This window comes from Bufo bufo, chromosome 1 (genome assembly GCF_905171765.1).
Source record: "Bufo bufo chromosome 1, aBufBuf1.1, whole genome shotgun sequence".
NCBI lineage: Eukaryota > Metazoa > Chordata > Amphibia > Anura > Bufonidae > Bufo > Bufo bufo.
In genome coordinates, this window is record NC_053389.1 from 232,975,598 (window position 1) to 232,997,664 (window position 22,067).

The 22,067-nt window shown below is 46.3% G+C and overlaps 1 protein-coding gene across 6 annotated transcripts in view; it reads left to right on the forward strand.

Moving 5' to 3' along the window:
• CACNA1C (calcium voltage-gated channel subunit alpha1 C) overlaps positions 1–22,067 on the forward strand; it is a 583,432-nt gene that overhangs the window by 385,027 nt on the left and 176,338 nt on the right. For all 6 annotated transcript variants that reach the window (XM_040436685.1, XM_040436644.1, XM_040436661.1 and 3 more), the window contains exon 7: positions 3,505–3,701. In XM_040436685.1, coding sequence (XP_040292619.1) covers positions 3,505–3,701 — 197 coding nt within the window. The remainder of the gene's footprint in view (positions 1–3,504; positions 3,702–22,067) is intronic.

Genomic DNA, 22,067 nt, shown 5'->3' on the forward strand with positions numbered 1-22,067 from the left:
TGGTCATCAAGGCCGCAATGTATTTGGGCTTCTACGGCTTCCTACGCCCAGGAGAATTCTCTGTTTCTTCCCAAAGGGCGACCTTCCTGAAGAAGAAGCAACTATCCTGGAGCCAGGATCACCTGGTGTTAAGCCTTCCTTCCACCAAGACATCCCAAACCGGTCCTCCCATATAGATTTGCTTCTTTGAGTCCAAAAACGCCTGGTGTCCGGTTCTGGTGCTCCGGCGTCTCCTAAACTCCACACCATCTCCAGACCCTGAATCTCCTTTGCTTCCATTCCAAGGGAAACCCCTATCCACGCTGCAGTTCATTTCACACATCAGATCCCTGGTCGCAGGGTTGGGGGTGGACCCCAAAACGATATCTGGACATTCCTTCCACATCGGAGCCGCTTCGGCAGCTTCCAAGCACGGGACACCTCCGCACGTCATACGTCACATGGGTAGGTGGAGATCTGCCTGTTTCTCCCGTTACATTCCGGATCCGCAATCCGAAACCCGTCAAGTGTTCCGTTCCTTGGCTTTGTAACGTGTATTAAACGACAGCACTTTCCCTACTCAGTGTCTTTTTGGCCCTCTTTTAGGCTGGCCCACGTCCCGTGGCTCCAGGCACACACCAGCCACTGTTAGGGCCCCTTCCCGTCACTTCACGGACCGTGGCCGCGGTCACAAGTAGTTAAGGCTGCATGCAGCCTGTATTTGTGGGCGGGGCCAGGTCTCCCTTCTTAAACCCCCACGCCCGGTCTTGCCACGCTCGTCTCCGCGCTACTCCCCCCCCCCCCCTTTTCCCACCCTTTTTCTTTACTCTTCCTAGGGTTGGCCCTCTTTTAGGCTGGCCCACGTCCTGTGGCTCCAGGCACACACCAGCCACTGTTAGGGCCCCTTCCCGTCACTTCACGGACCGTGGCCGCGGTCACAAATATATATATATGTATTATCTGTTTTGGCATGCCATCTATTTGAAAGGATTTTTTACCCAATTTGCTCCTAAAACGAGAAGGCTGAGCGCTATGGCAGAAAACCCCAGAACGACATACCATCCTGGAGGAGGAGGGGGGAATGCCAAGCGCCGCTTACACGTGCTCCCAAAGGAGACAACCTGACAAGCAGAAGCTGGGGTAAGTGCACAGCCCCACATACCTCTATGGTAGGAGCCAGCTATTGGGATGAAGTAAATGAGATAAAGATGCTGGAGTTGACTCTATGACTTTGGACAATAATATACGTCACTTGCCGGCAGGACGCTGACAGTAACTATTGGGCTTATACAACAAAACGCTATTAGTTACTGAATGGACACAACGGAGCCTCGCTTTATTTTAATTGCTTATCATTAATACCTGATACTAACAGCATGTTTCTATCACTAGGAGGATCAATCATGGACATAAAAAAATAGACATATTTGCAGGATAATAATTATAAGACACCTTGATCAATCGTGTTTTCAGGATATTAATTACTGTACAAGAGACTATAATTACTGACTGTACATCAAATCAATCATTACAACTATTTATTACATGATTATATGGCTTTGTCTGTCATGATTTATTACCTCATTGTATGAATTACTTATTTTGGGGACACTATTTCATGAATTTAATATATGAATTTGCTATTACTATTATGTGCAACATTGGATCATGCAAATTTTTATGTCAATTTATTTATTTTTTTTATGTATTTTATATGTATTTTGGGTTTATAATACATTTTTTTAATACAAATTTTCCTTCTCCTACATACATTGCAGAAGGAGGAGTGGCTATCTTTTTCCATCAATGTTTTTAATTATGTTGTTATTATTATTATTATTTTTTTAATCATTTTTAAGCAATTATTTTTATATGGAGTGCAGGGCCCTATACTCTTTTTTTATTTATTTTTTATTGAACTTACTCTTGAATAAATATAGTGATGTCACAGTACAGAGATAATAAAGATAGTTTTATTACAGCACAGAGATAAACAAAGTGATGTCATGTAATAATAATAAACACAGTAAATGTAGAAAGTGAGTGCCTCGAGCAGTATATTAATAAAATATATATTTGTTGATTATGAATAGGGATGAGTGAATCGACTTCGGATGAAACATAATACTTTGTTTGAATACTGTACAGAGCCCGCGCGCTGTGCAGTATTAGAATGTATTGGCTCCTATGAGCCGAAATTATTACTTTGTGAAGTCTCGCCAGACTTCGCATAATAACTTCATAAATCAATTTCTACTGTAAAAAAACATTTCCCGAAATAGGGTTCGGTTCTAACCCTTGGAACCAAACCCAAGTTCAGGAAATGTTTTTTTACAGTAGAATTCATTTATAAAGTTATTATGCGAAGTCTCTTAATAATTTCGGCTCATAGGAGCCAATACATTATAATACTGTATAATAGTATTCAAATGAAGTATTATGCGAATCGACTTTGGATGTTTCATCCAAAGTCGATTCGCTCATCCCTAATTATGAACACAGTGATTTCACAGCACAGAAATAATAAACACAGCGATGTCACAGCACAGGCGAAATAAACATAGAGATGTAATAGTACAAAAATAGTAAACACTGTGATGTCACAGTACAGGGATAATTAGCACAGTGATGTCACTTTTTTTAACTTGATATCCATTGATCTCTCCACATTCCTTGTGGTGTTTAGTCATTTTGCTATTTAGTGGTGTGTGTTAACCTAGTATGCTAGTGAAAAGCCATTTAGGGTTATGTTTAGCCTACTATACCAGTGGAAAGCCATTTAGGAGGCTGTTTACCCTAGTATATTAGAGGAGAACTACTTAGTGGTATGTGTTAGCCTAATATGCTAGTGGAGAGCCATTTAGGAGGCTGTTTAGCCTAGTGTATTATAGGAGAGTTATTAAGGGAAATGTTTAGTCTAGTATGCTAGAAGAGAGTCATTTAGGAGGGTGTTTAGCCTAGTATACTAGTGGAGAGCTACTTAGAAGGGTATTTAGAGGGGAGCTATAAAGGAGGGTGTTTAGCCTGGTATACTAGTGGACAGCCATTTAGGAGGGTGTTTAGCCTGGTATACTAGTGGAGAGCCATTTAGGCGGGTGTTTAGCCTGGTATACTAGTGGAGAGCCATTTAGGAGGGTGTTTAGCCTGGTATACTAGTGGACAGCCATTTAGGCGGGTGTTTAGCCTGGTATACTAGTGGATAGCCATTTAGGGAGTGTTTAGCCTAGTATACTAGTGTGGAGCCATTTAGGAGGCTGTTTAACCTAGTATACTAGAGGAGAGCCATTTATGTGGTCTTTAGCCTAGCATACTAGAGGAGAGCCATTTAGGGGGCTGTTTATCCTAACGGATCTGGACCAGGACCTGAACGGAACGAACAGTGCTTACCTAATATGACTGTTGACTGTCTGATTGGTTCGTCTATCATTAGCAAGTGTCTTGACCATTACGAATTTTGCAGCTTCTTTGTCATTCTCACATTTCTGGTTTGTGTTTTTTTTTTTCCTGTCTATTCTCACTTTTTAGAAGTTCCTGCAGAAGAGGAGCCGTCACCCTGCGCTCTCACTAGCAATAATGGTCGCCACTGTCCCAACGGGTCCGTGTGTGAGTCTGGGTGGGACGGACCAAAGCATGGCATTACCAATTTCGACAACTTTGCATTTGCCATGCTCACTGTCTTCCAGTGCATCACCATGGAGGGATGGACAGATGTGTTATACTGGGTAGGTGTTGGCCCATCAGAGCTAAATAAATTGATGCAACCTTTATAATCGAATGTACTCTGATATATGGCAATGTAGGGGATATTGTTTTTTTATCCTCAAAAAAACCTCACTACGAGGGTAGAGCACGGAGGACAGACACTAGCCTTTTCCCAGAATCATTGTAATGCCTGGTTCCCACAGTGTCCTTTGTTTTTACTTTGTATCTGGGAAGAAACAATGTTTCCTTTTGTATCCCACATTTCACGCTGTATAAGCTTTTCTGGGAGTTATGGTCTGGAAACATCTTGGAGACCCGAGGCCAGAAGATGCCACTGCATCATCTTCATGTACATGGCCCCAGTCAGGGTCTGTGGGGTGAGGCCACTGTTAAAACTTTGAAGTGGATTTCCAGAGGCTCAGAAAGATGAAAGGGTTTATAAATAGGGCTTCTTCTGAGAGCCGAGGAGCGCTGGTCCATTATAAAGTGTCACACAACTCGCTGCCTTCTTATGGATATCTTACATTTTAGGAGCTCATCCCCACTTCATTATGAGGTTACATCTACACAGTATGGTAATCTGTAAATACATCTAGTTCTGATCTCGTGTCACATCCAGAGCTTTATTCACAAGCGTGCTGGCTGGCCGAGCAGTTTAGGTAACATGCTACAGTGCACTGCAAGGTGCCATATTGCAACATGAGAGATATTTTATGCCCACATCTCCCAGTAGTGCAGTCTGATGCATGCACTACATCTCCCAGAAATGCAGAAAATCATGCACTGTACAGACAAGTACCCAGCAGGACAATGATAAGACATTTTGTGCCCACATTACCCAGTAGTGCATCGCCTGGTGCATACATCTCCCACAGTATAATACAGAAAAGCATGCACAGTACAAGTACCCAGCAGGACAATGATGAGACGTTTTGTGCCCACATTACCCAGTAGTGCATCGCCTGGTGCATACATCTCCCACAGTATAATACAGAAAGGCATGCACAGTACAAGTACCCAGCAGGACAATGATGAGATGTTTTGTGCCCACATTACCCAGTAGTGTATCGCCTGGTGCATACATCTCCCACAGTATAATACAGAAAGGCATGCACAGTACAAGTACCCAGCAGGACAATGATGAGACGTTTTGTGCCCACATTACCCAGTAGTATATTGCCTGGTGCATACATCTCCCACAGTATAATACAGAAAAGCATGCACAGTACAAGTACCCAGCAGGACAATGATGAGATGTTTTGTGCCCACATTACCCAGTAGTGCATCGCCTGGTGCATACATCTCCCACAGTATAATACAGAAAAGCATGCACAGTACAAGTACCCAGCAGGACAATGATGAGACGTTTTGTGCCCACATTACCCAGTAGTGCATCGCCTGGTGCATACATCTCCCACAGCATAATACAGAAAGGCATGCACAGTACAAGTACCCAGCAGGACAATGATGAGATGTTTTGTGCCCACATTACCCAGTAGTGCATCGCCTGGTGCATACATCTCCCACAGTATAATACAGAAAGGCATGCACAGTACAAGTACCCAGCAGGACAATGATGAGATGTTTTGTGCCCACATTACCCAGTAGTGTATTGCCTGGTGCATACATCTCCCACAGTATAATACAGAAAAGCATGCACAGTACAAGTACCCAGCAGGACAATGATGAGACGTTTTGTGCCCACATTACCCAGTAGTGCATCGCCTGGTGCATACATCTCCCACAGTATAATACAGAAAGGCATGCACAGTACAAGTACCCAGCAGGACAATGATGAGATGTTTTGTGCCCACATTACCCAGTAGTGTATCGCCTGGTGCATACATCTCCCACAGTATAATACAGAAAGGCATGCACAGTACAAGTACCCAGCAGGACAATGATGAGATGTTTTGTGCCCACATTACCCAGTAGTGTATTGCCCTGTGCATACATCTCCCACAGTATAATACAGAAAAGCATGCACAGTACAAGTACCCAGCAGGACAATGATGAGATGTTTTGTGCCCACATTACCCAGTAGTGTATTGCCTGGTGCATACACCTCCCACAGTATAATACAGAAAGGCATGCACAGTACAAGTACCCAGCAGGACAATGATGAGACGTTTTGTGCCCACATTACCCAGTAGTGTATTGCCCGGTGCATACATCTCCCACAGTATAATACAGAAAAGCATGCACAGTACAAGTACCCAGCAGGACAATGATGAGATGTTTTGTGCCCACATTACCCAGTAGTGCATCGCCTGGTGCATACATCTCCCACAGTATAATACAGAAAAGCATGCACAGTACAAGTACCGAGCAGGACAATGATGAGACGTTTTGTGCCCACATTACCCAGTAGTGCATCACCTGGTGCATACGTCTCCCACAGTATAATACAGAAAGGCATGCACAGTACAAGTACCCAGCAGGACAATGATGAGACATTTTGTGCCCACATTACCCAGTAGTGCATCACCTGGTGCATACGTCTCCCACAGTATAATACAGAAAGGCATGCACAGTACAAGTACCCAGCAGGACAATGATGAGATGTTTTGTGCCCACATTACCCAGTAGTGCATCGCCTGGTGCATACATCTCCCACAGTATAATACAGAATGGCATGCACAGTACAAGTACCCAGCAGGACAATGATGAGATGTTTTGTGCCCACATTACCCAGTAGTGTATCGCCTGGTGCATACATCTCCCACAGTATAATACAGAAAGGCATGCACAGTACAAGTACCCAGCAGGACAATGATGAGATGTTTTGTGCCCACATTACCCAGTAGTGCATCGCCTGGTGCATACATCTCCCACAGTATAATACAGAAAGGCATGCACAGTACAAGTACCCAGCAGGACAATGATGAGATGTTTTGTGCCCACATTACCCAGTAGTGTATCGCCTGGTGCATACATCTCCCACAGTATAATACAGAAAGGCATGCACAGTACAAGTACCCAGCAGGACAATGATGAGATGTTTTGTGCCCACATTACCCAGTAGTGTATTGCCTGGTGCATACGTCTCCCACAGTATAATACAGAAAAGCATGCACAGTACAAGTACCCAGCAGGACAATGATGAGATGTTTTGTGCCCACATTACCCAGTAGTGTATTGCCCGGTGCATACATCTCCCACAGTATAATACAGAAAAGCATGCACAGTACAAGTACCCAGCAGGACAATGATGAGATGTTTTGTGCCCACATTACCCAGTAGTGTATTGCCTGGTGCATACATCTCCCACAGTATAATACAGAAAAGCATGCACAGTACAAGTACCTGTCACGACTGCAATTTTTTCAACAGTGGATCTCAACTGCGGGTTATTAGGATCAATCAGATATGAATCTCAGGCGTCACTCACAACCTCAACGGTGAGTTAGAGATTCTACCATCACGTGATCAGGAGGAAAAAGTACAACTCAGGTCCGCACAGTACTATTGCTTCATAGACTGCGGGTAGGTGTTAGTATGTTAGTGTGCGGTAGCTGCCGCAGGTTAGCAGGGGGCACTCAGTAAGAATCCTACACAGTTATCTCAGCCTGCATGTATGTAAAGGAGAGAAGCTCTCTCACATAAAGGGTACTTGCGATTGGCAGGGCAAAGCGATGGTGGAAACTTCCAAGGACGGCGGCAGTATCAGGCCGGAGCGGATCCGTCTTCCAGATGGTAGTGTGGGAATGAGAAGGGTCCGGTTACTGAGCAGATCTGTCCTTCGGATGGCAGCTGGGTAACTGGAGCGGGTCCGGTTGTGGTGCGGATCCGTCTCCCAGATGACAGCGGGGGTGAGGTGAAAGGTTCGGTTCCTAGATCCCATACACAGGTGGTGAGGCAGCAGGCGTATCGACAAACAATTACAGCACACCATGCCGCCTCACCAGCCCCCTTAAATGGAACCAGGAAGTGCAATAGGGACCTCTGATTGGTCCGGATGACTTCCGCGTTCCACCGTGGAACGCAGCCACCGCGTCACAACCCGCGCGTCTTCCGCGTTCCACGGTGGAACGCAAGGACCGCGGCAGATGAAGAAAAGGCCGTCGCGTCGGCGGCATTACAGTATCCCCCCCTCAAAGGAACGCCTCCGGAGTTCCCTCTGGGAGTAGGCCGATCAGGATACCTACGATGGAACAAACGGGTCAATCTAGGAGCATGTACGTCCCGAGAGTCTTCCCAAGAATCATCCGCAGGAGTATAACCCTTCCATCGTATGAGATACTGTATAGATGATCCCCTTTTACGGGAGTCGAGTATCTTGTCTACCTCGTACTCAACCTCACCTTGGACCTGAATTGGGGGGCTAGGGGGGGAGGCTCTAAGGGGGAGTCGGTTAGGTTTGTACGGTTTAAGCAAGGAGACATGGAAAGAGGGATGGATTTTCCAGCCGAGAGGGAGAGTTAGGCGTACCGCATTTTGATTCAGGACTTTCTCGATGGGAAATGGTCCGATGTATTGGCGACCGAGTTTCCTAGCGGGCACGTTAAGGCGGAGATTTCTCGTAGACAACCATACCATGTCTCCCACACAGTATGTGGGGGGATTAGAGTGTCGAGTGTCATAATGTCTTTTTTGTCGCTCTTTTGCGGTCTTCAGATTATCTTGTATTGCAAGGGAAGTCTCTCTTAGAGATTCGAGATAGTCCTGAACTGCAGGAACGTTCCCGGGTAAGTAATCAGGGGGCAGGTTGGTGGGGTGGAAACCGTAGTTTGCATAGAAAGGAGAGTATTGAGTGGAGGAGTTCATTGTATTGTTGTATGCAAACTCGGCCAGAGGTAATAGATCGAACCAGTCATCTTGGAGATGGCTGCAATAGCATCGAATGTATTGTTCTAGACACTGGTTTACTCGCTCTGTTTGGCCGTTAGTTTGTGGGTGGTATGCGGTTGACATCCTATGATCAATTTGGAGGGCTGTGCATAGTGCCTTCCAAAATTTTGATACAAATTGACTGCCCCTGTCGGAAATAATCGCGGAGGGTAAACCGTGCAATCGAAGGACTTGGCTGAGGAAAGTTTGGGCGGTTTCTTTTGATGATGGTAATTTTTTAAGTGGGGAGAAATGAGCCATTTTGGTTAATAGATCGACAGTAACCATGATGGTGTTGCAACCCTCTGAGCGAGGGAGGTCGACTATAAAATCGACAGAGACAATCTCCCAAGGTCTAGTGGGTGTTTCCAGTGACATCAGTAACCCGTAGGGAGGCTTTCTGTCGGTTTTGGTAGAGGCACAGACATCACAGGTGGAGACATATTCGTGGATTGATTTGGTCATGTCTGGCCACCAGAATTTTCTGCGTACAAGTTCCAACGTTTTGGTGATGCCTGGGTGGCCCGCTAGGGGTGTGTCATGCATGAGTCGAATGACAGAAGGTTGCATTCTAGGAGGGATGTAAAGTTTGTCGTTTTTGAAAAGGAATCCATCGGTTGGTGTCAACCCAGGAGGAGCAGGAGGATCCCCTTCAAAAGGAACATGTTTTAGGAGCTCCTTGAATCCCGTGGCGAGTCCCACAAACCGATTTGCCGGAAGTAGTAAGGCAGGAGGTTCTGCGTCAGTACTCTCTTCGTATAACCTGGAGAGGGAGTCAGCCTTTGTGTTTTTGGAACCTGGTCTGTAAGATATATGGAAGTCAAAACGATCAAAGAAAAGGCTCCACCGTACTTGTCTTGCCGACATGGTTTTACAAGTTTTGAGGAACTGTAGGTTGCGGTGGTCAGTGTAGATCATGATGGGATGTTTGGCTCCTTCCAAAAGATGTCTCCAGTTGCCCAGAGCATCCTTAATAGCTAATAGCTCTTTTTCCCCAATGGGGTAATTTTTTTCAGCAGTATTTAGAGTTCGGGAGTAGTATGCAACTGGGTGCAAGGGTTCAGAAAGGGATGGTTGTTGCGATAGAACTGCTCCTATGGCGAGATGGGAAGCATCAACCTCTAGAACAAAATGGAAATCGGTGTTGGGCAATTGGAGTATGGGAGCTGAGGTATACCTCTGTTTGAGTATTTCGAAAGCCCTTTGGGCGTCGGAGGACCATGTATAGGGTATTATATTACTGGTTAGTCTTGTCAAGGGTTTTACTATCTCTGAGAAATTTTTTATAAATTTCCGGTAGTAGTTGGAAAAGCCCAGAAAACGTTGGAGTGCTTTGCGTGTGTGGGGCACAGGCCAGGCCTGGATGCATTCCACTTTGGACTGATCCATTTGAATCCCCTGGGGGGAGATGTGATATCCCAGGAAGGAAATGGAAGGCTGTTCGAAGATACATTTCTCTATTTTAGCGAAAAGGGAATGGACCCGAAGACGGGACAGCACCCATCTTAGGTGCCTCCTGTGGTCGGTAGGACTGTCCGAGTACACCAGAATGTCATCCAAATAGATTACTACGCAGACGTCCAGCAGATCACGAAAAATATCGTTAACGAAATGCTGGAACGTCGCCGGGGCATTGCACAACCCGAAAGGCATTACCATGTACTCGAACAGTCCGTATCTGGTTCTGAAAGCCGTCTTCCACTCATCCCCTTCCCGGATCCTGATCAAGTTATATGCGCTTCTGAGGTCAAGTTTGGTGAAAATACGGGATGATTGTAACCTCTCGATCAGTTCGGGGATGAGCGGAAGAGGGTAGCGGTTTTTTATGGTAATTTTGTTGAGTCCTCTGTAGTCAATTATTGGCCTTAATCCGCCATCCTTGTTTTTCACAAAGAACATCCCTGCGCTAGCAGGTGAGGTTGAGGGCCTTATGAAACCCTTTTTTATATTTTCATCTAGGTAGGTCTTCAGGTGGACTAATTCTGGTTGGGAAAGCGGATAAATGCGGCCCGTGGGAAGAGGACTGCCTGGGATAAGGTCAATTGGGCAGTCATAGGGTCTATGTGGGGGAAGTGTAGCTGCACCAGATTGGCTGAAAACATCTTCGAATTCAGCGAGATGGGGAGGTAGCCCCATGGGAGCGACCTGCATAAGTGCAGTGTTTGGATAACAAGTGGTGGTACAGTAATGGGAATCCAACTGTACCTCCCCTGTAGGCCAGAGGAGAGAAGGTTGGTGTAGTCTGACCCAGGGAAGCCCCAGTACTACAGGGAACATGGGAGAGGAAATGACATCGAATATAAGGTGTTCTATGTGACCCTCTCCACAGGCCACGAGCAGCGGTTGGGTGTGATGAGAGATTGGTCCTGAAGGGGATGTGGACCCATCTAAAAAAATGATTGAGACGGGTTTCTGCTTCAGGGTGTGGGGTATTTTATTGGACTTAACCAGATGTGAATCTATAAAGTTGCCGCAGGCTCCGGTGTCTATCATGGCCTTGACGATAATCCTCTCGGTATCCCACTGTAAGCTGAGAGAAATGTATATGTAAGAATTGCGGTGGCAGAGACTATGTGTCAATTTGCAGATATGTATCTCCCTACCTTCTGTCTTCTTTTTAACCGCCGGGCAGTCGTCTACTACGTGGTCAGGGGAGGCACAGTAGAGACATAGGTTCAACGTGCGTCTCCTGGCCTTTTCAGCCGGCGTGAGGGGTCCCCGTAGGGTTCCTAGCTCCATTGGTTCCTCTTTAGGGGTAAATCTGGCTCCTCTTACTACTGGTGTGGGGATGAAGACTCTCTCGGCTCTCCGTTCACGGAGGCGGCGGTCAATCGTAACAGAGCGTTGGATTAGGTCGTCTAAGGTGGGAGGTAACTCATCACGGGCAATCTCATCTTTCAAGGCCTCCGAAAGGCCGAGGCGGAACTGGTTACGAAGACTGAGGTTATTCCACTCCGTCTCCCTGGCCCACCGTTTAAACTCGGCTATATAATCTTCGACTGGTCGGCGGCCTTGTTTGAGTGCTCTGATGGCAGTCTCAGCGGTCAATTGTTTACTAGAGTCATCATAGAGGAGTGCCATGGCCTCCATGAATCTGGGGAAAGAATCTAGGACCTCATCCTCTTCATCAAAGTAGGTCTCGGCCCAGGCTCGGGGTTCCCCTTTAAGGTAGGAAATGAGTGTGAGTACCTTTATACGGTCATTGTAGTAAGTGCGTGGACGTAGATCAAACATGAGTCTACACGAACTTATGAACTGACGGAATATTTTCCTATCCCCGGAGAAGGGTTCGGGGGCACAGACCTTGGGTTCAGGTCCCTCTCTGGGAGGTGTAGCACCTGTGTTTTGGTTAACCAAAGTACGCAATCTCTGGTTCTCCAGCTGCAGGTCCTGCACAGAGGCAGACAAGGTCTCAACTCTCTGGGATAAAGAAACCATATGTCTAGCGAGTTCCGCTGGATCCATCTTTGAGGTGCTGTAATACTGTCACGACTGCAATTTTTTCAACAGTGGATCTCAACTGCGGGTTATTAGGATCAATCAGATATGAATCTCAGGCGTCACTCACAACCTCAACGGTGAGTTAGAGATTCTACCATCACGTGATCAGGAGGAAAAAGTACAACTCAGGTCCGCACAGTACTATTGCTTCATAGACTGCGGGTAGGTGTTAGTATGTTAGTGTGCGGTAGCTGCCGCAGGTTAGCAGGGGGCACTCAGTAAGAATCCTACACAGTTATCTCAGCCTGCATGTATGTAAAGGAGAGAAGCTCTCTCACATAAAGGGTACTTGCGATTGGCAGGGCAAAGCGATGGTGGAAACTTCCAAGGACGGCGGCAGTATCAGGCCGGAGCGGATCCGTCTTCCAGATGGTAGTGTGGGAATGAGAAGGGTCCGGTTACTGAGCAGATCTGTCCTTCGGATGGCAGCTGGGTAACTGGAGCGGGTCCGGTTGTGGTGCGGATCCGTCTCCCAGATGACAGCGGGGGTGAGGTGAAAGGTTCGGTTCCTAGATCCCATACACAGGTGGTGAGGCAGCAGGCGTATCGACAAACAATTACAGCACACCATGCCGCCTCACCAGCCCCCTTAAATGGAACCAGGAAGTGCAATAGGGACCTCTGATTGGTCCGGATGACTTCCGCGTTCCACCGTGGAACGCAGCCACCGCGTCACAACCCGCGCGTCTTCCGCGTTCCACGGTGGAACGCAAGGACCGCGGCAGATGAAGAAAAGGCCGTCGCGTCGGCGGCATTACAGTACCCAGCAGGACAATGATGAGACGTTTTGTGCCCACATTACCCAGTAGTGCATCGCCTGGTGCATACATCTCCCACAGTATAATACAGAATGGCATGCACAGTACAAGTACCCAGCAGGACAATGATGAGACGTTTTGTGCCCACATTACCCAGTAGTGCATCGCCTGGTGCATACATCTCCCACAGTATAATACAGAAAAGCATGCACAGTACAAGTACCCAGCAGGACAATGATGAGACGTTTTGTGCCCACATTACCCAGTAGTGCATCGCCTGGTGCATACATCTCCCACAGTATAATACAGAAAGGCATGCACAGTACAAGTACCCAGCAGGACAATGATGAGATGTTTTGTGCCCACATTACCCAGTAGTGTATCGCCTGGTGCATACATCTCCCACAGTATAATACAGAAAGGCATGCACAGTACAAGTACCCAGCAGGACAATGATGAGATGTTTTGTGCCCACATTACCCAGTAGTGCATCGCCTGGTGCATACATCTCCCACAGTATATTACAGAAAGGCATGCACAGTACAAGTACCCAGCAGGACAATGATGAGATGTTTTGTGCCCACATTACCCAGTAGTGCCTCGCCTGGTGCATACATCTCCCACAGTATAATACAGAAAGGCATGCGCAGTACAAGTACCCAGCAGGACAATGATGAGACGTTTTGTGCCCACATTAACCAGTAGTGCATCGCCTGGTGCATACATCTCCCACAGTATAATACAGAAAGGCATGCACAGTACAAGTACCCAGCAGGACAATGATGAGATGTTTTGTGCCCACATTACCCAGTAGTGCATCGCCTGGTGCATACATCTCCCACAGTATAATACAGAAAGGCATGCACAGTACAAGTACCCAGCAGGACAATGATGAGACGTTTTGTGCCCACATTACCCAGTAGTGCATCACCTGGTGCATACGTCTCCCACAGTATAATACAGAAAGGCATGCACAGTACAAGTACCCAGCAGGACAATGATGAGATGTTTTGTGCCCACATTACCCAGTAGTGTATTGCCTGGTGCATACATCTCCCACAGTATAATACAGAAAAGCATGCACAGTACAAGTACCCAGCAGGACAATGATGAGACGTTTTGTGCCCACATTACCCAGTAGTGCATCACCTGGTGCAGACATCTCCCGCAGTATAATACAGAAATGCATGCACAGTACAAGTACCGAGCAGGACAATGATGAGATGTTTTGTGCCCACATTACCCAGTAGTGCATCGCCTGGTGCATACATCTCCCACAGTATAATACAGAAAGGCATGCACAGTACAAGTACCCAGCAGGACAATGATGAGATGTTTTGTGCCCACATTACCCAGTAGTGCATTGCCTGGTGCATACATCTCCCACAGTATAATACAGAAAAGCATGCACAGTACAAGTACCCAGCAGGACAATGATGAGACGTTTTGTGCCCACATTACCCAGTAGTGCATCACCTGGTGCATACATCTCCCGCAGTATAATACAGAAATGCATGCACAGTACAAGTACCGAGCAGGACAATGATGAGAAGTTTTGTGCCCACATTACCCAGTAGTGCATCGCCTGGTGCATACATCTCCCACAGTATAATACAGAAAGGCATGCACAGTACAAGTACCCAGCAGGACAATGATGAGACATTTTGTGCCCACATTACCCAGTAGTGCATCACCTGGTGCATACATCTCCCACAGTATAATACAGAAATGCATGCACAGTACAAGTACCCAGCAGGACAATGATGAGAAGTTTTGTGCCCACATTACCCAGTAGTGCATCGCCTGGTGCATACATCTCCCACAGTATAATACAGAAAGGCATGCACAGTACAAGTACCCAGCAGGACAATGATGAGACATTTTGTGCCCACATTACCCAGTAGTGCATCGCCTGGTGCATACATCTCCCACAGTATAATACAGAAATGCATGCACAGTACAAGTACCCAGCAGGACAATGATGAGATGTTTTGTGCCCACATTACCCAGTAGTGTATTGCCCTGTGCATACATCTCCCACAGTATAATACAAAAAAGCATGCACAGTACAAGTACCCAGCAGGACAATGATGAGATGTTTTGTGCCCACATTACCCAGTAGTGTATTGCCTGGTGCATACACCTCCCACAGTATAATACAGAAAGGCATGCACAGTACAAGTACCCAGCAGGACAATGATGAGACGTTTTGTGCCCACATTACCCAGTAGTGTATTGCCCGGTGCATACATCTCCCACAGTATAATACAGAAAGGCATGCACAGTACAAGTACCCAGCAGGACAATGATGAGACGTTTTATGCCCACATTACCCAGTAGTGCATCGCCTGGTGCATACACCTCCCACAGTATAATACAGAAAAGCATGCACAGTACAAGTACCCAGCAGGACAATGATGAGATGTTTTGTGCCCACATTACCCAGTAGTGCATCGCCTGGTGCATACATCTCCCACAGTATAATACAGAAAGGCATGCACAGTACGAGTACCCAGCAGGACAATGATGAGATGTTTTGTGCCCACATTACCCAGTAGTGTATTGCCTGGTGCATACATCTCCCACAGTATAATACAGAAAAGCATGCACAGTACAAGTACCCAGCAGGACAATGATGAGATGTTTTGTGCCCACATTACCCAGTAGTGCATCGCCTGGTGCATACATCTCCCACAGTATAATACAGAAAGGCATGCACAGTACAAGTACCGAGCAGGACAATGATGAGACGTTTTGTGCCCACATTACCCAGTAGTGCATCACCTGGTGCATACGTCTCCCACAGTATAATACAGAAAAGCATGCACAGTACAAGTACCCAGCAGGACAATGATGAGATGTTTTGTGCCCACATTACCCAGTAGTGTATTGCCTGGTGCATACATCTCCCACAGTATAATACAGAAAGGCATGCACAGTACAAGTACCCAGCAGGACAATGATGAGATGTTTTGTGCCTACATTACCCAGTAGTGTATTGCCTGGTGCATACATCTCCCACAGTATAATACAGAAAGGCATGCACAGTACAAGTACCCAGCAGGACAATGATGAGATGTTTTGTGCCCACATTACCCAGTAGTGTATTGCCCGGTGCATACATCTCCCACAGTATAATACAGAAAAGCATGCACAGTACAAGTACCCAGCAGGACAATGATGAGATGTTTTGTGCCCACATTACCCAGTAGTGTATTGCCCGGTGCATACATCTCCCACAGTATAATACAGAAAAGCATGCACAGTACAAGTACCCAGCAGGACAATGATGAGATGTTTTGTGCCCACATTACCCAGTAGTGTATTGCCCGGTGCATACATCTCCCACAGTATAATACAGAATGGCATGCACAGTACAAGTACCCAGCAGGACAATGATGAGATGTTTTGTGCCCACATTACCCAGTAGTGTATCGCCTGGTGCATACATCTCCCACAGTATAATACAGAAAGGCATGCACAGTACAAGTACCCAGCAGGACAATGATGAGATGTTTTGTGCCCACATTACCCAGTAGTGCATCGCCTGGTGCATACATCTCCCACAGTATAATACAGAAAAGCATGCACAGTACAAGTACCGAGCAGGACAATGATGAGATGTTTTGTGCCCACATTACCCAGTAGTGCATCGCCTGGTGCATACATCTCCCACAGTATAATACAGAAAGGCATGCACAGTACAAGTTCCCAGCAGGACAATGATGAGATGTTTTGTGCCCACATTACCCAGTAGTGTATCGCCTGGTGCATACATCTCCCACAGTATAATACAGAAAGGCATGCACAGTACAAGTACCCAGCAGGACAATGATGAGACATTTTGTGCCCACATTACCCAGTAGTGCATCGCCTGGTGCATACATCTCCCACAGTATAATACAGAAAGGCATGCACAGTACAAGTACCCAGCAGGACAATGATGAGATGTTTTGTGCCCACATTACCCAGTAGTGTATTGCCCGGTGCATACATCTCCCACAGTATAATACAGAAAAGCATGCACAGTACAAGTACCCAGCAGGACAATGATGAGATGTTTTGTGCCCACATTACCCAGTAGTGTATTGCCTGGTGCATACATCTCCCACAGTATAATACAGAAAAGCATGCACAGTACAAGTACCCAGCAGGACAATGATGAGACGTTTTGTGCCCACATTACCCAGTAGTGCATCACCTGGTGCATACGTCTCCCACAGTATAATACAGAAAAGCATGCACAGTACAAGTACCCAGCAGGACAATGATGAGATGTTTTGTGCCCACATTACCCAGTAGTGTATTGCCCGGTGCATACATCTCCCACAGTATAATACAGAAAAGCATGCACAGTACAAGTACCCAGCAGGACAATGATGAGATGTTTTGTGCCCACATTACCCAGTAGTGTATTGCCCGGTGCATACATCTCCCACAGTATAATACAGAAAAGCATGCACAGTACAAGTACCCAGCAGGACAATGATGAGACGTTTTTTGCCCACATTACCCAGTAGTGCATCGCCTGGTGCATACATCTCCCACAGTATAATACAGAATGGCATGCACAGTACAAGTACCCAGCAGGACAATGATGAGATGTTTTGTGCCCACATTACCCAGTAGTGTATCGCCTGGTGCATACATCTCCCACAGTATAATACAGAAAGGCATGCACAGTACAAGTACCCAGCAGGACAATGATAAGATGTTTTGTGCCCACATTACCCAGTAGTGCATCGCCTGGTGCATACATCTCCCACAGTATAATACAGAAAAGCATGCACAGTACAAGTACCCAGCAGGACAATGATGAGATGTTTTGTGCCCACATTACCCAGTAGTGCATCGCCTGGTGCATACATCTCCCACAGTATAATACAGAAAGGCATGCACAGTACAAGTACCCAGCAGGACAATGATGAGATGTTTTGTGCCCACATTACCCAGTAGTGCATCACCTGGTGCATACATCTCCCACAGTATAATACAGAAAAGCATGCACAGTACAAGTACCGAGCAGGACAATGATGAGATGTTTTGTGCCCACATTACCCAGTAGTGCATCGCCTGGTGCATACATCTCCCACAGTATAATACAGAAAGGCATGCACAGTACAAGTACCCAGCAGGACAATGATGAGATGTTTTGTGCCCACATTACCCAGTAGTGCATCGCCTGGTGCATACATCTCCCACAGTATAATACAGAAAGGCATGCACAGTACAAGTACCCAGCAGGACAATGATGAGATGTTTTGTGCCCACATTACCCAGTAGTGTATCGCCTGGTGCATACATCTCCCACAGTATAATACAGAAAGGCATGCACAGTACAAGTACCCAGCAGGACAATGATGAGACATTTTGTGCCCACATTACCCAGTAGTGCATCGCCTGGTGCATACATCTCCCACAGTATAATACAGAAATGCATGCACAGTACAAGTACCCAGCAGGACAATGATGAGATGTTTTGTGCCCACATTACCCAGTAGTGTATTGCCCTGTGCATACATCTCCCACAGTATAATACAGAAAAGCATGCACAGTACAAGTACCCAGCAGGACAATGATGAGATGTTTTGTGCCCACATTACCCAGTAGTGTATTGCCTGGTGCATACATCTCCCACAGTATAATACAGAAATGCATGCACAGTACAAGTACCCAGCAGGACAATGATGAGATGTTTTGTGCCCACATTACCCAGTAGTGTATTGCCCTGTGCATACATCTCCCACAGTATAATACAGAAAAGCATGCACAGTACAAGTACCCAGCAGGACAATGATGAGATGTTTTGTGCCCACATTACCCAGTAGTGTATTGCCTGGTGCATACACCTCCCACAGTATAATACAGAAAGGCATGCACAGTACAAGTACCCAGCAGGACAATGATGAGACGTTTTGCGCCCACATTACCCAGTAGTGTATTGCCCGGTGCATACATCTCCCACAGTATAATACAGAAAGGCATGCACAGTACAAGTACCCAGCAGGACAATGATGAGACGTTTTGTGCCCACATTACCCAGTAGTGCATCGCCTGGTGCATACATCTCCCACAGTATAATACAGAAAGGCATGCACAGTACAAGTACCCAGCAGGACAATGATGAGATGTTTTGTGCCCACATTACCCAGTAGTGTATTGCCTGGTGCATACATCTCCCACAGTATATTACAGAAAGGCATGCACAGTACAAGTACCCAGCAGGACAATGATGAGATGTTTTGTGCCCACATTACCCAGTAGTGCATCACCTGGTGCATACACCTCCCACAGTATAATACAGAAAGGCATGCACAGTACAAGTACCCAGCAGGACAATGATGAGACGTTTTGTGCCCACATTACCCAGTAGTGCATCGCCTGGTGCATACACCTCCCACAGTATAATACAGAAAGGCATGCACAGTACAAGTACCCAGCAGGACAATGATGAGATGTTTTGTGCCCACATTACCCAGTAGTGCATCGCCTGGTGCATACACCTCCCACAGTATAATACAGAAAGGCATGCACAGTACAAGTACCCAGCAGGACAATGATGAGACGTTTTGTGCCCACATTACCCAGTAGTGTATTGCCCGGTGCATACATCTCCCACAGTATAATACAGAAAGGCATGCACAGTACAAGTACCCAGCAGGACAATGATGAGACGTTTTATGCCCACATTACCCAGTAGTGCATCGCCTGGTGCATACATCTCCCACAGTATAATACAGAAAGGCATGCACAGTACAAGTACCCAGCAGGACAATGATGAGATGTTTTGTGCCCACATTACCCAGTAGTGTATTGCCTGGTGCATACATCTCCCACAGTATAATACAGAAAGGCATGCACAGTACAAGTACCCAGCAGGACAATGATGAGATGTTTTGTGCCCACATTACCCAGTAGTGTATTGCCTGGTGCATACATCTCCCACAGTATAATACAGAAAGGCATGCACAGTACAAGTACCCAGCAGGACAATGATGAGATGTTTTGTGCCTACATTACCCAGTAGTGTATTGCCTGGTGCATACATCTCCCACAGTATAATACAGAAAGGCATGCACAGTACAAGTACCCAGCAGGACAATGATAAGACATTTTGTGCCCACATTACCCAGTAGTGTATTGCCCGGTGCATACATCTCCCACAGTATAATACAGAAAGGCATGCACAGTACAAGTACCCAGCAGGACAATGATGAGATGTTTTGTGCCCACATTACCCAGTAGTGTATTGCCCGGTGCATACATCTCCCACAGTATAATACAGAAAAGCATGCACAGTACAAGTACCCAGCAGGACAATGATGAGATGTTTTGTGCCCACATTACCCAGTAGTGTATTGCCTGGTGCATACATCTCCCACAGTATAATACAGAAAAGCATGCACAGTACAAGTACCCAGCAGGACAATGATGAGACGTTTTGTGCTCACATTACCCAGTAGTGCATCACCTGGTGCATACGTCTCCCACAGTATAATACAGAAAAGCATGCACAGTACAAGTACCCAGCAGGACAATGATGAGATGTTTTGTGCCCACATTACCCAGTAGTGTATTGCCCGGTGCATACATCTCCCACAGTATAATACAGAAAAGCATGCACAGTACAAGTACCCAGCAGGACAATGATGAGACGTTTTTTGCCCACATTACCCAGTAGTGCATCGCCTGGTGCATACATCTCCCACAGTATTATACAGAATGGCATGCACAGTACAAGTACCCAGCAGGACAATGATGAGATGTTTTGTGCCCACATTACCCAGTAGTGTATCGCCTGGTGCATACATCTCCCACAGTATAATACAGAAAGGCATGCACAGTACAAGTACCCAGCAGGACAATGATAAGATGTTTTGTGCCCACATTACCCAGTAGTGCATCGCCTGGTGCATACATCTCCCACAGTATAATACAGAAAAGCATGCACAGTACAAGTACCCAGCAGGACAATGATGAGATGTTTTGTGCCCACATTACCCAGTAGTGCATCGCCTGGTGCATACATCTCCCACAGTATAATACAGAAAGGCATGCACAGTACAAGTACCCAGCAGGACAATGATGAGATGTTTTGTGCCCACATTACCCAGTAGTGCATCGCCTGGTGCATACATCTCCCACAGTATATTACAGAAAGGCATGCACAGTACAAGTACCCAGCAGGACAATGATGAGATGTTTTGTGCCCACATTACCCAGTAGTGCATCGCCTGGTGCATACATCTCCCACAGTATAATACAGAAAAGCATGCACAGTACAAGTACCGAGCAGGACAATGATGAGATGTTTTGTGCCCACATTACCCAGTAGTGCATCGCCTGGTGCATACATCTCCCACAGTATAATACAGAAAGGCATGCACAGTACAAGTACCCAGCAGGACAATGATGAGATGTTTTGTGCCCACATTACCCAGTAGTGTATCGCCTGGTGCATACATCTCCCACAGTATAATACAGAAAGGTATGCACAGTACAAGTACCCAGCAGGACAATGATGAGACATTTTGTGCCCACATTACCCAGTAGTGCATCGCCTGGTGCATACATCTCCCACAGTATAATACAGAAAGGCATGCACAGTACAAGTACCCAGCAGGACAATGATGAGACATTTTGTGCCCACATTACCCAGTAGTGCATCACCTGGTGCATACGTCTCCCACAGTATAATACAGAAAAGCATGCACAGTACAAGTACCCAGCAGGACAATGATGAGATGTTTTGTGCCTACATTACCCAGTAGTGTATTGCCTGGTGCATACATCTCCCACAGTATAATACAGAAAGGCATGCACAGTACAAGTACCCAGCAGGACAATGATGAGATGTTTTGTGCCCACATTACCCAGTAGTGTATTGCCCGGTGCATACATCTCCCACAGTATAATACAGAAAAGCATGCACAGTACAAGTACCCAGCAGGACAATGATGAGACGTTTTTTGCCCACATTACCCAGTAGTGCATCGCCTGGTGCATACATCTCCCACAGTATAATACAGAATGGCATGCACAGTACAAGTACCCAGCAGGACAATGATGAGATGTTTTGTGCCCACATTACCCAGTAGTGTATCGCCTGGTGCATACATCTCCCACAGTATAATACAGAAAGGCATGCACAGTACAAGTACCCAGCAGGACAATGATAAGATGTTTTGTGCCCACATTACCCAGTAGTGCATCGCCTGGTGCATACATCTCCCACAGTATAATACAGAAAAGCATGCACAGTACAAGTACCCAGCAGGACAATGATGAGATGTTTTG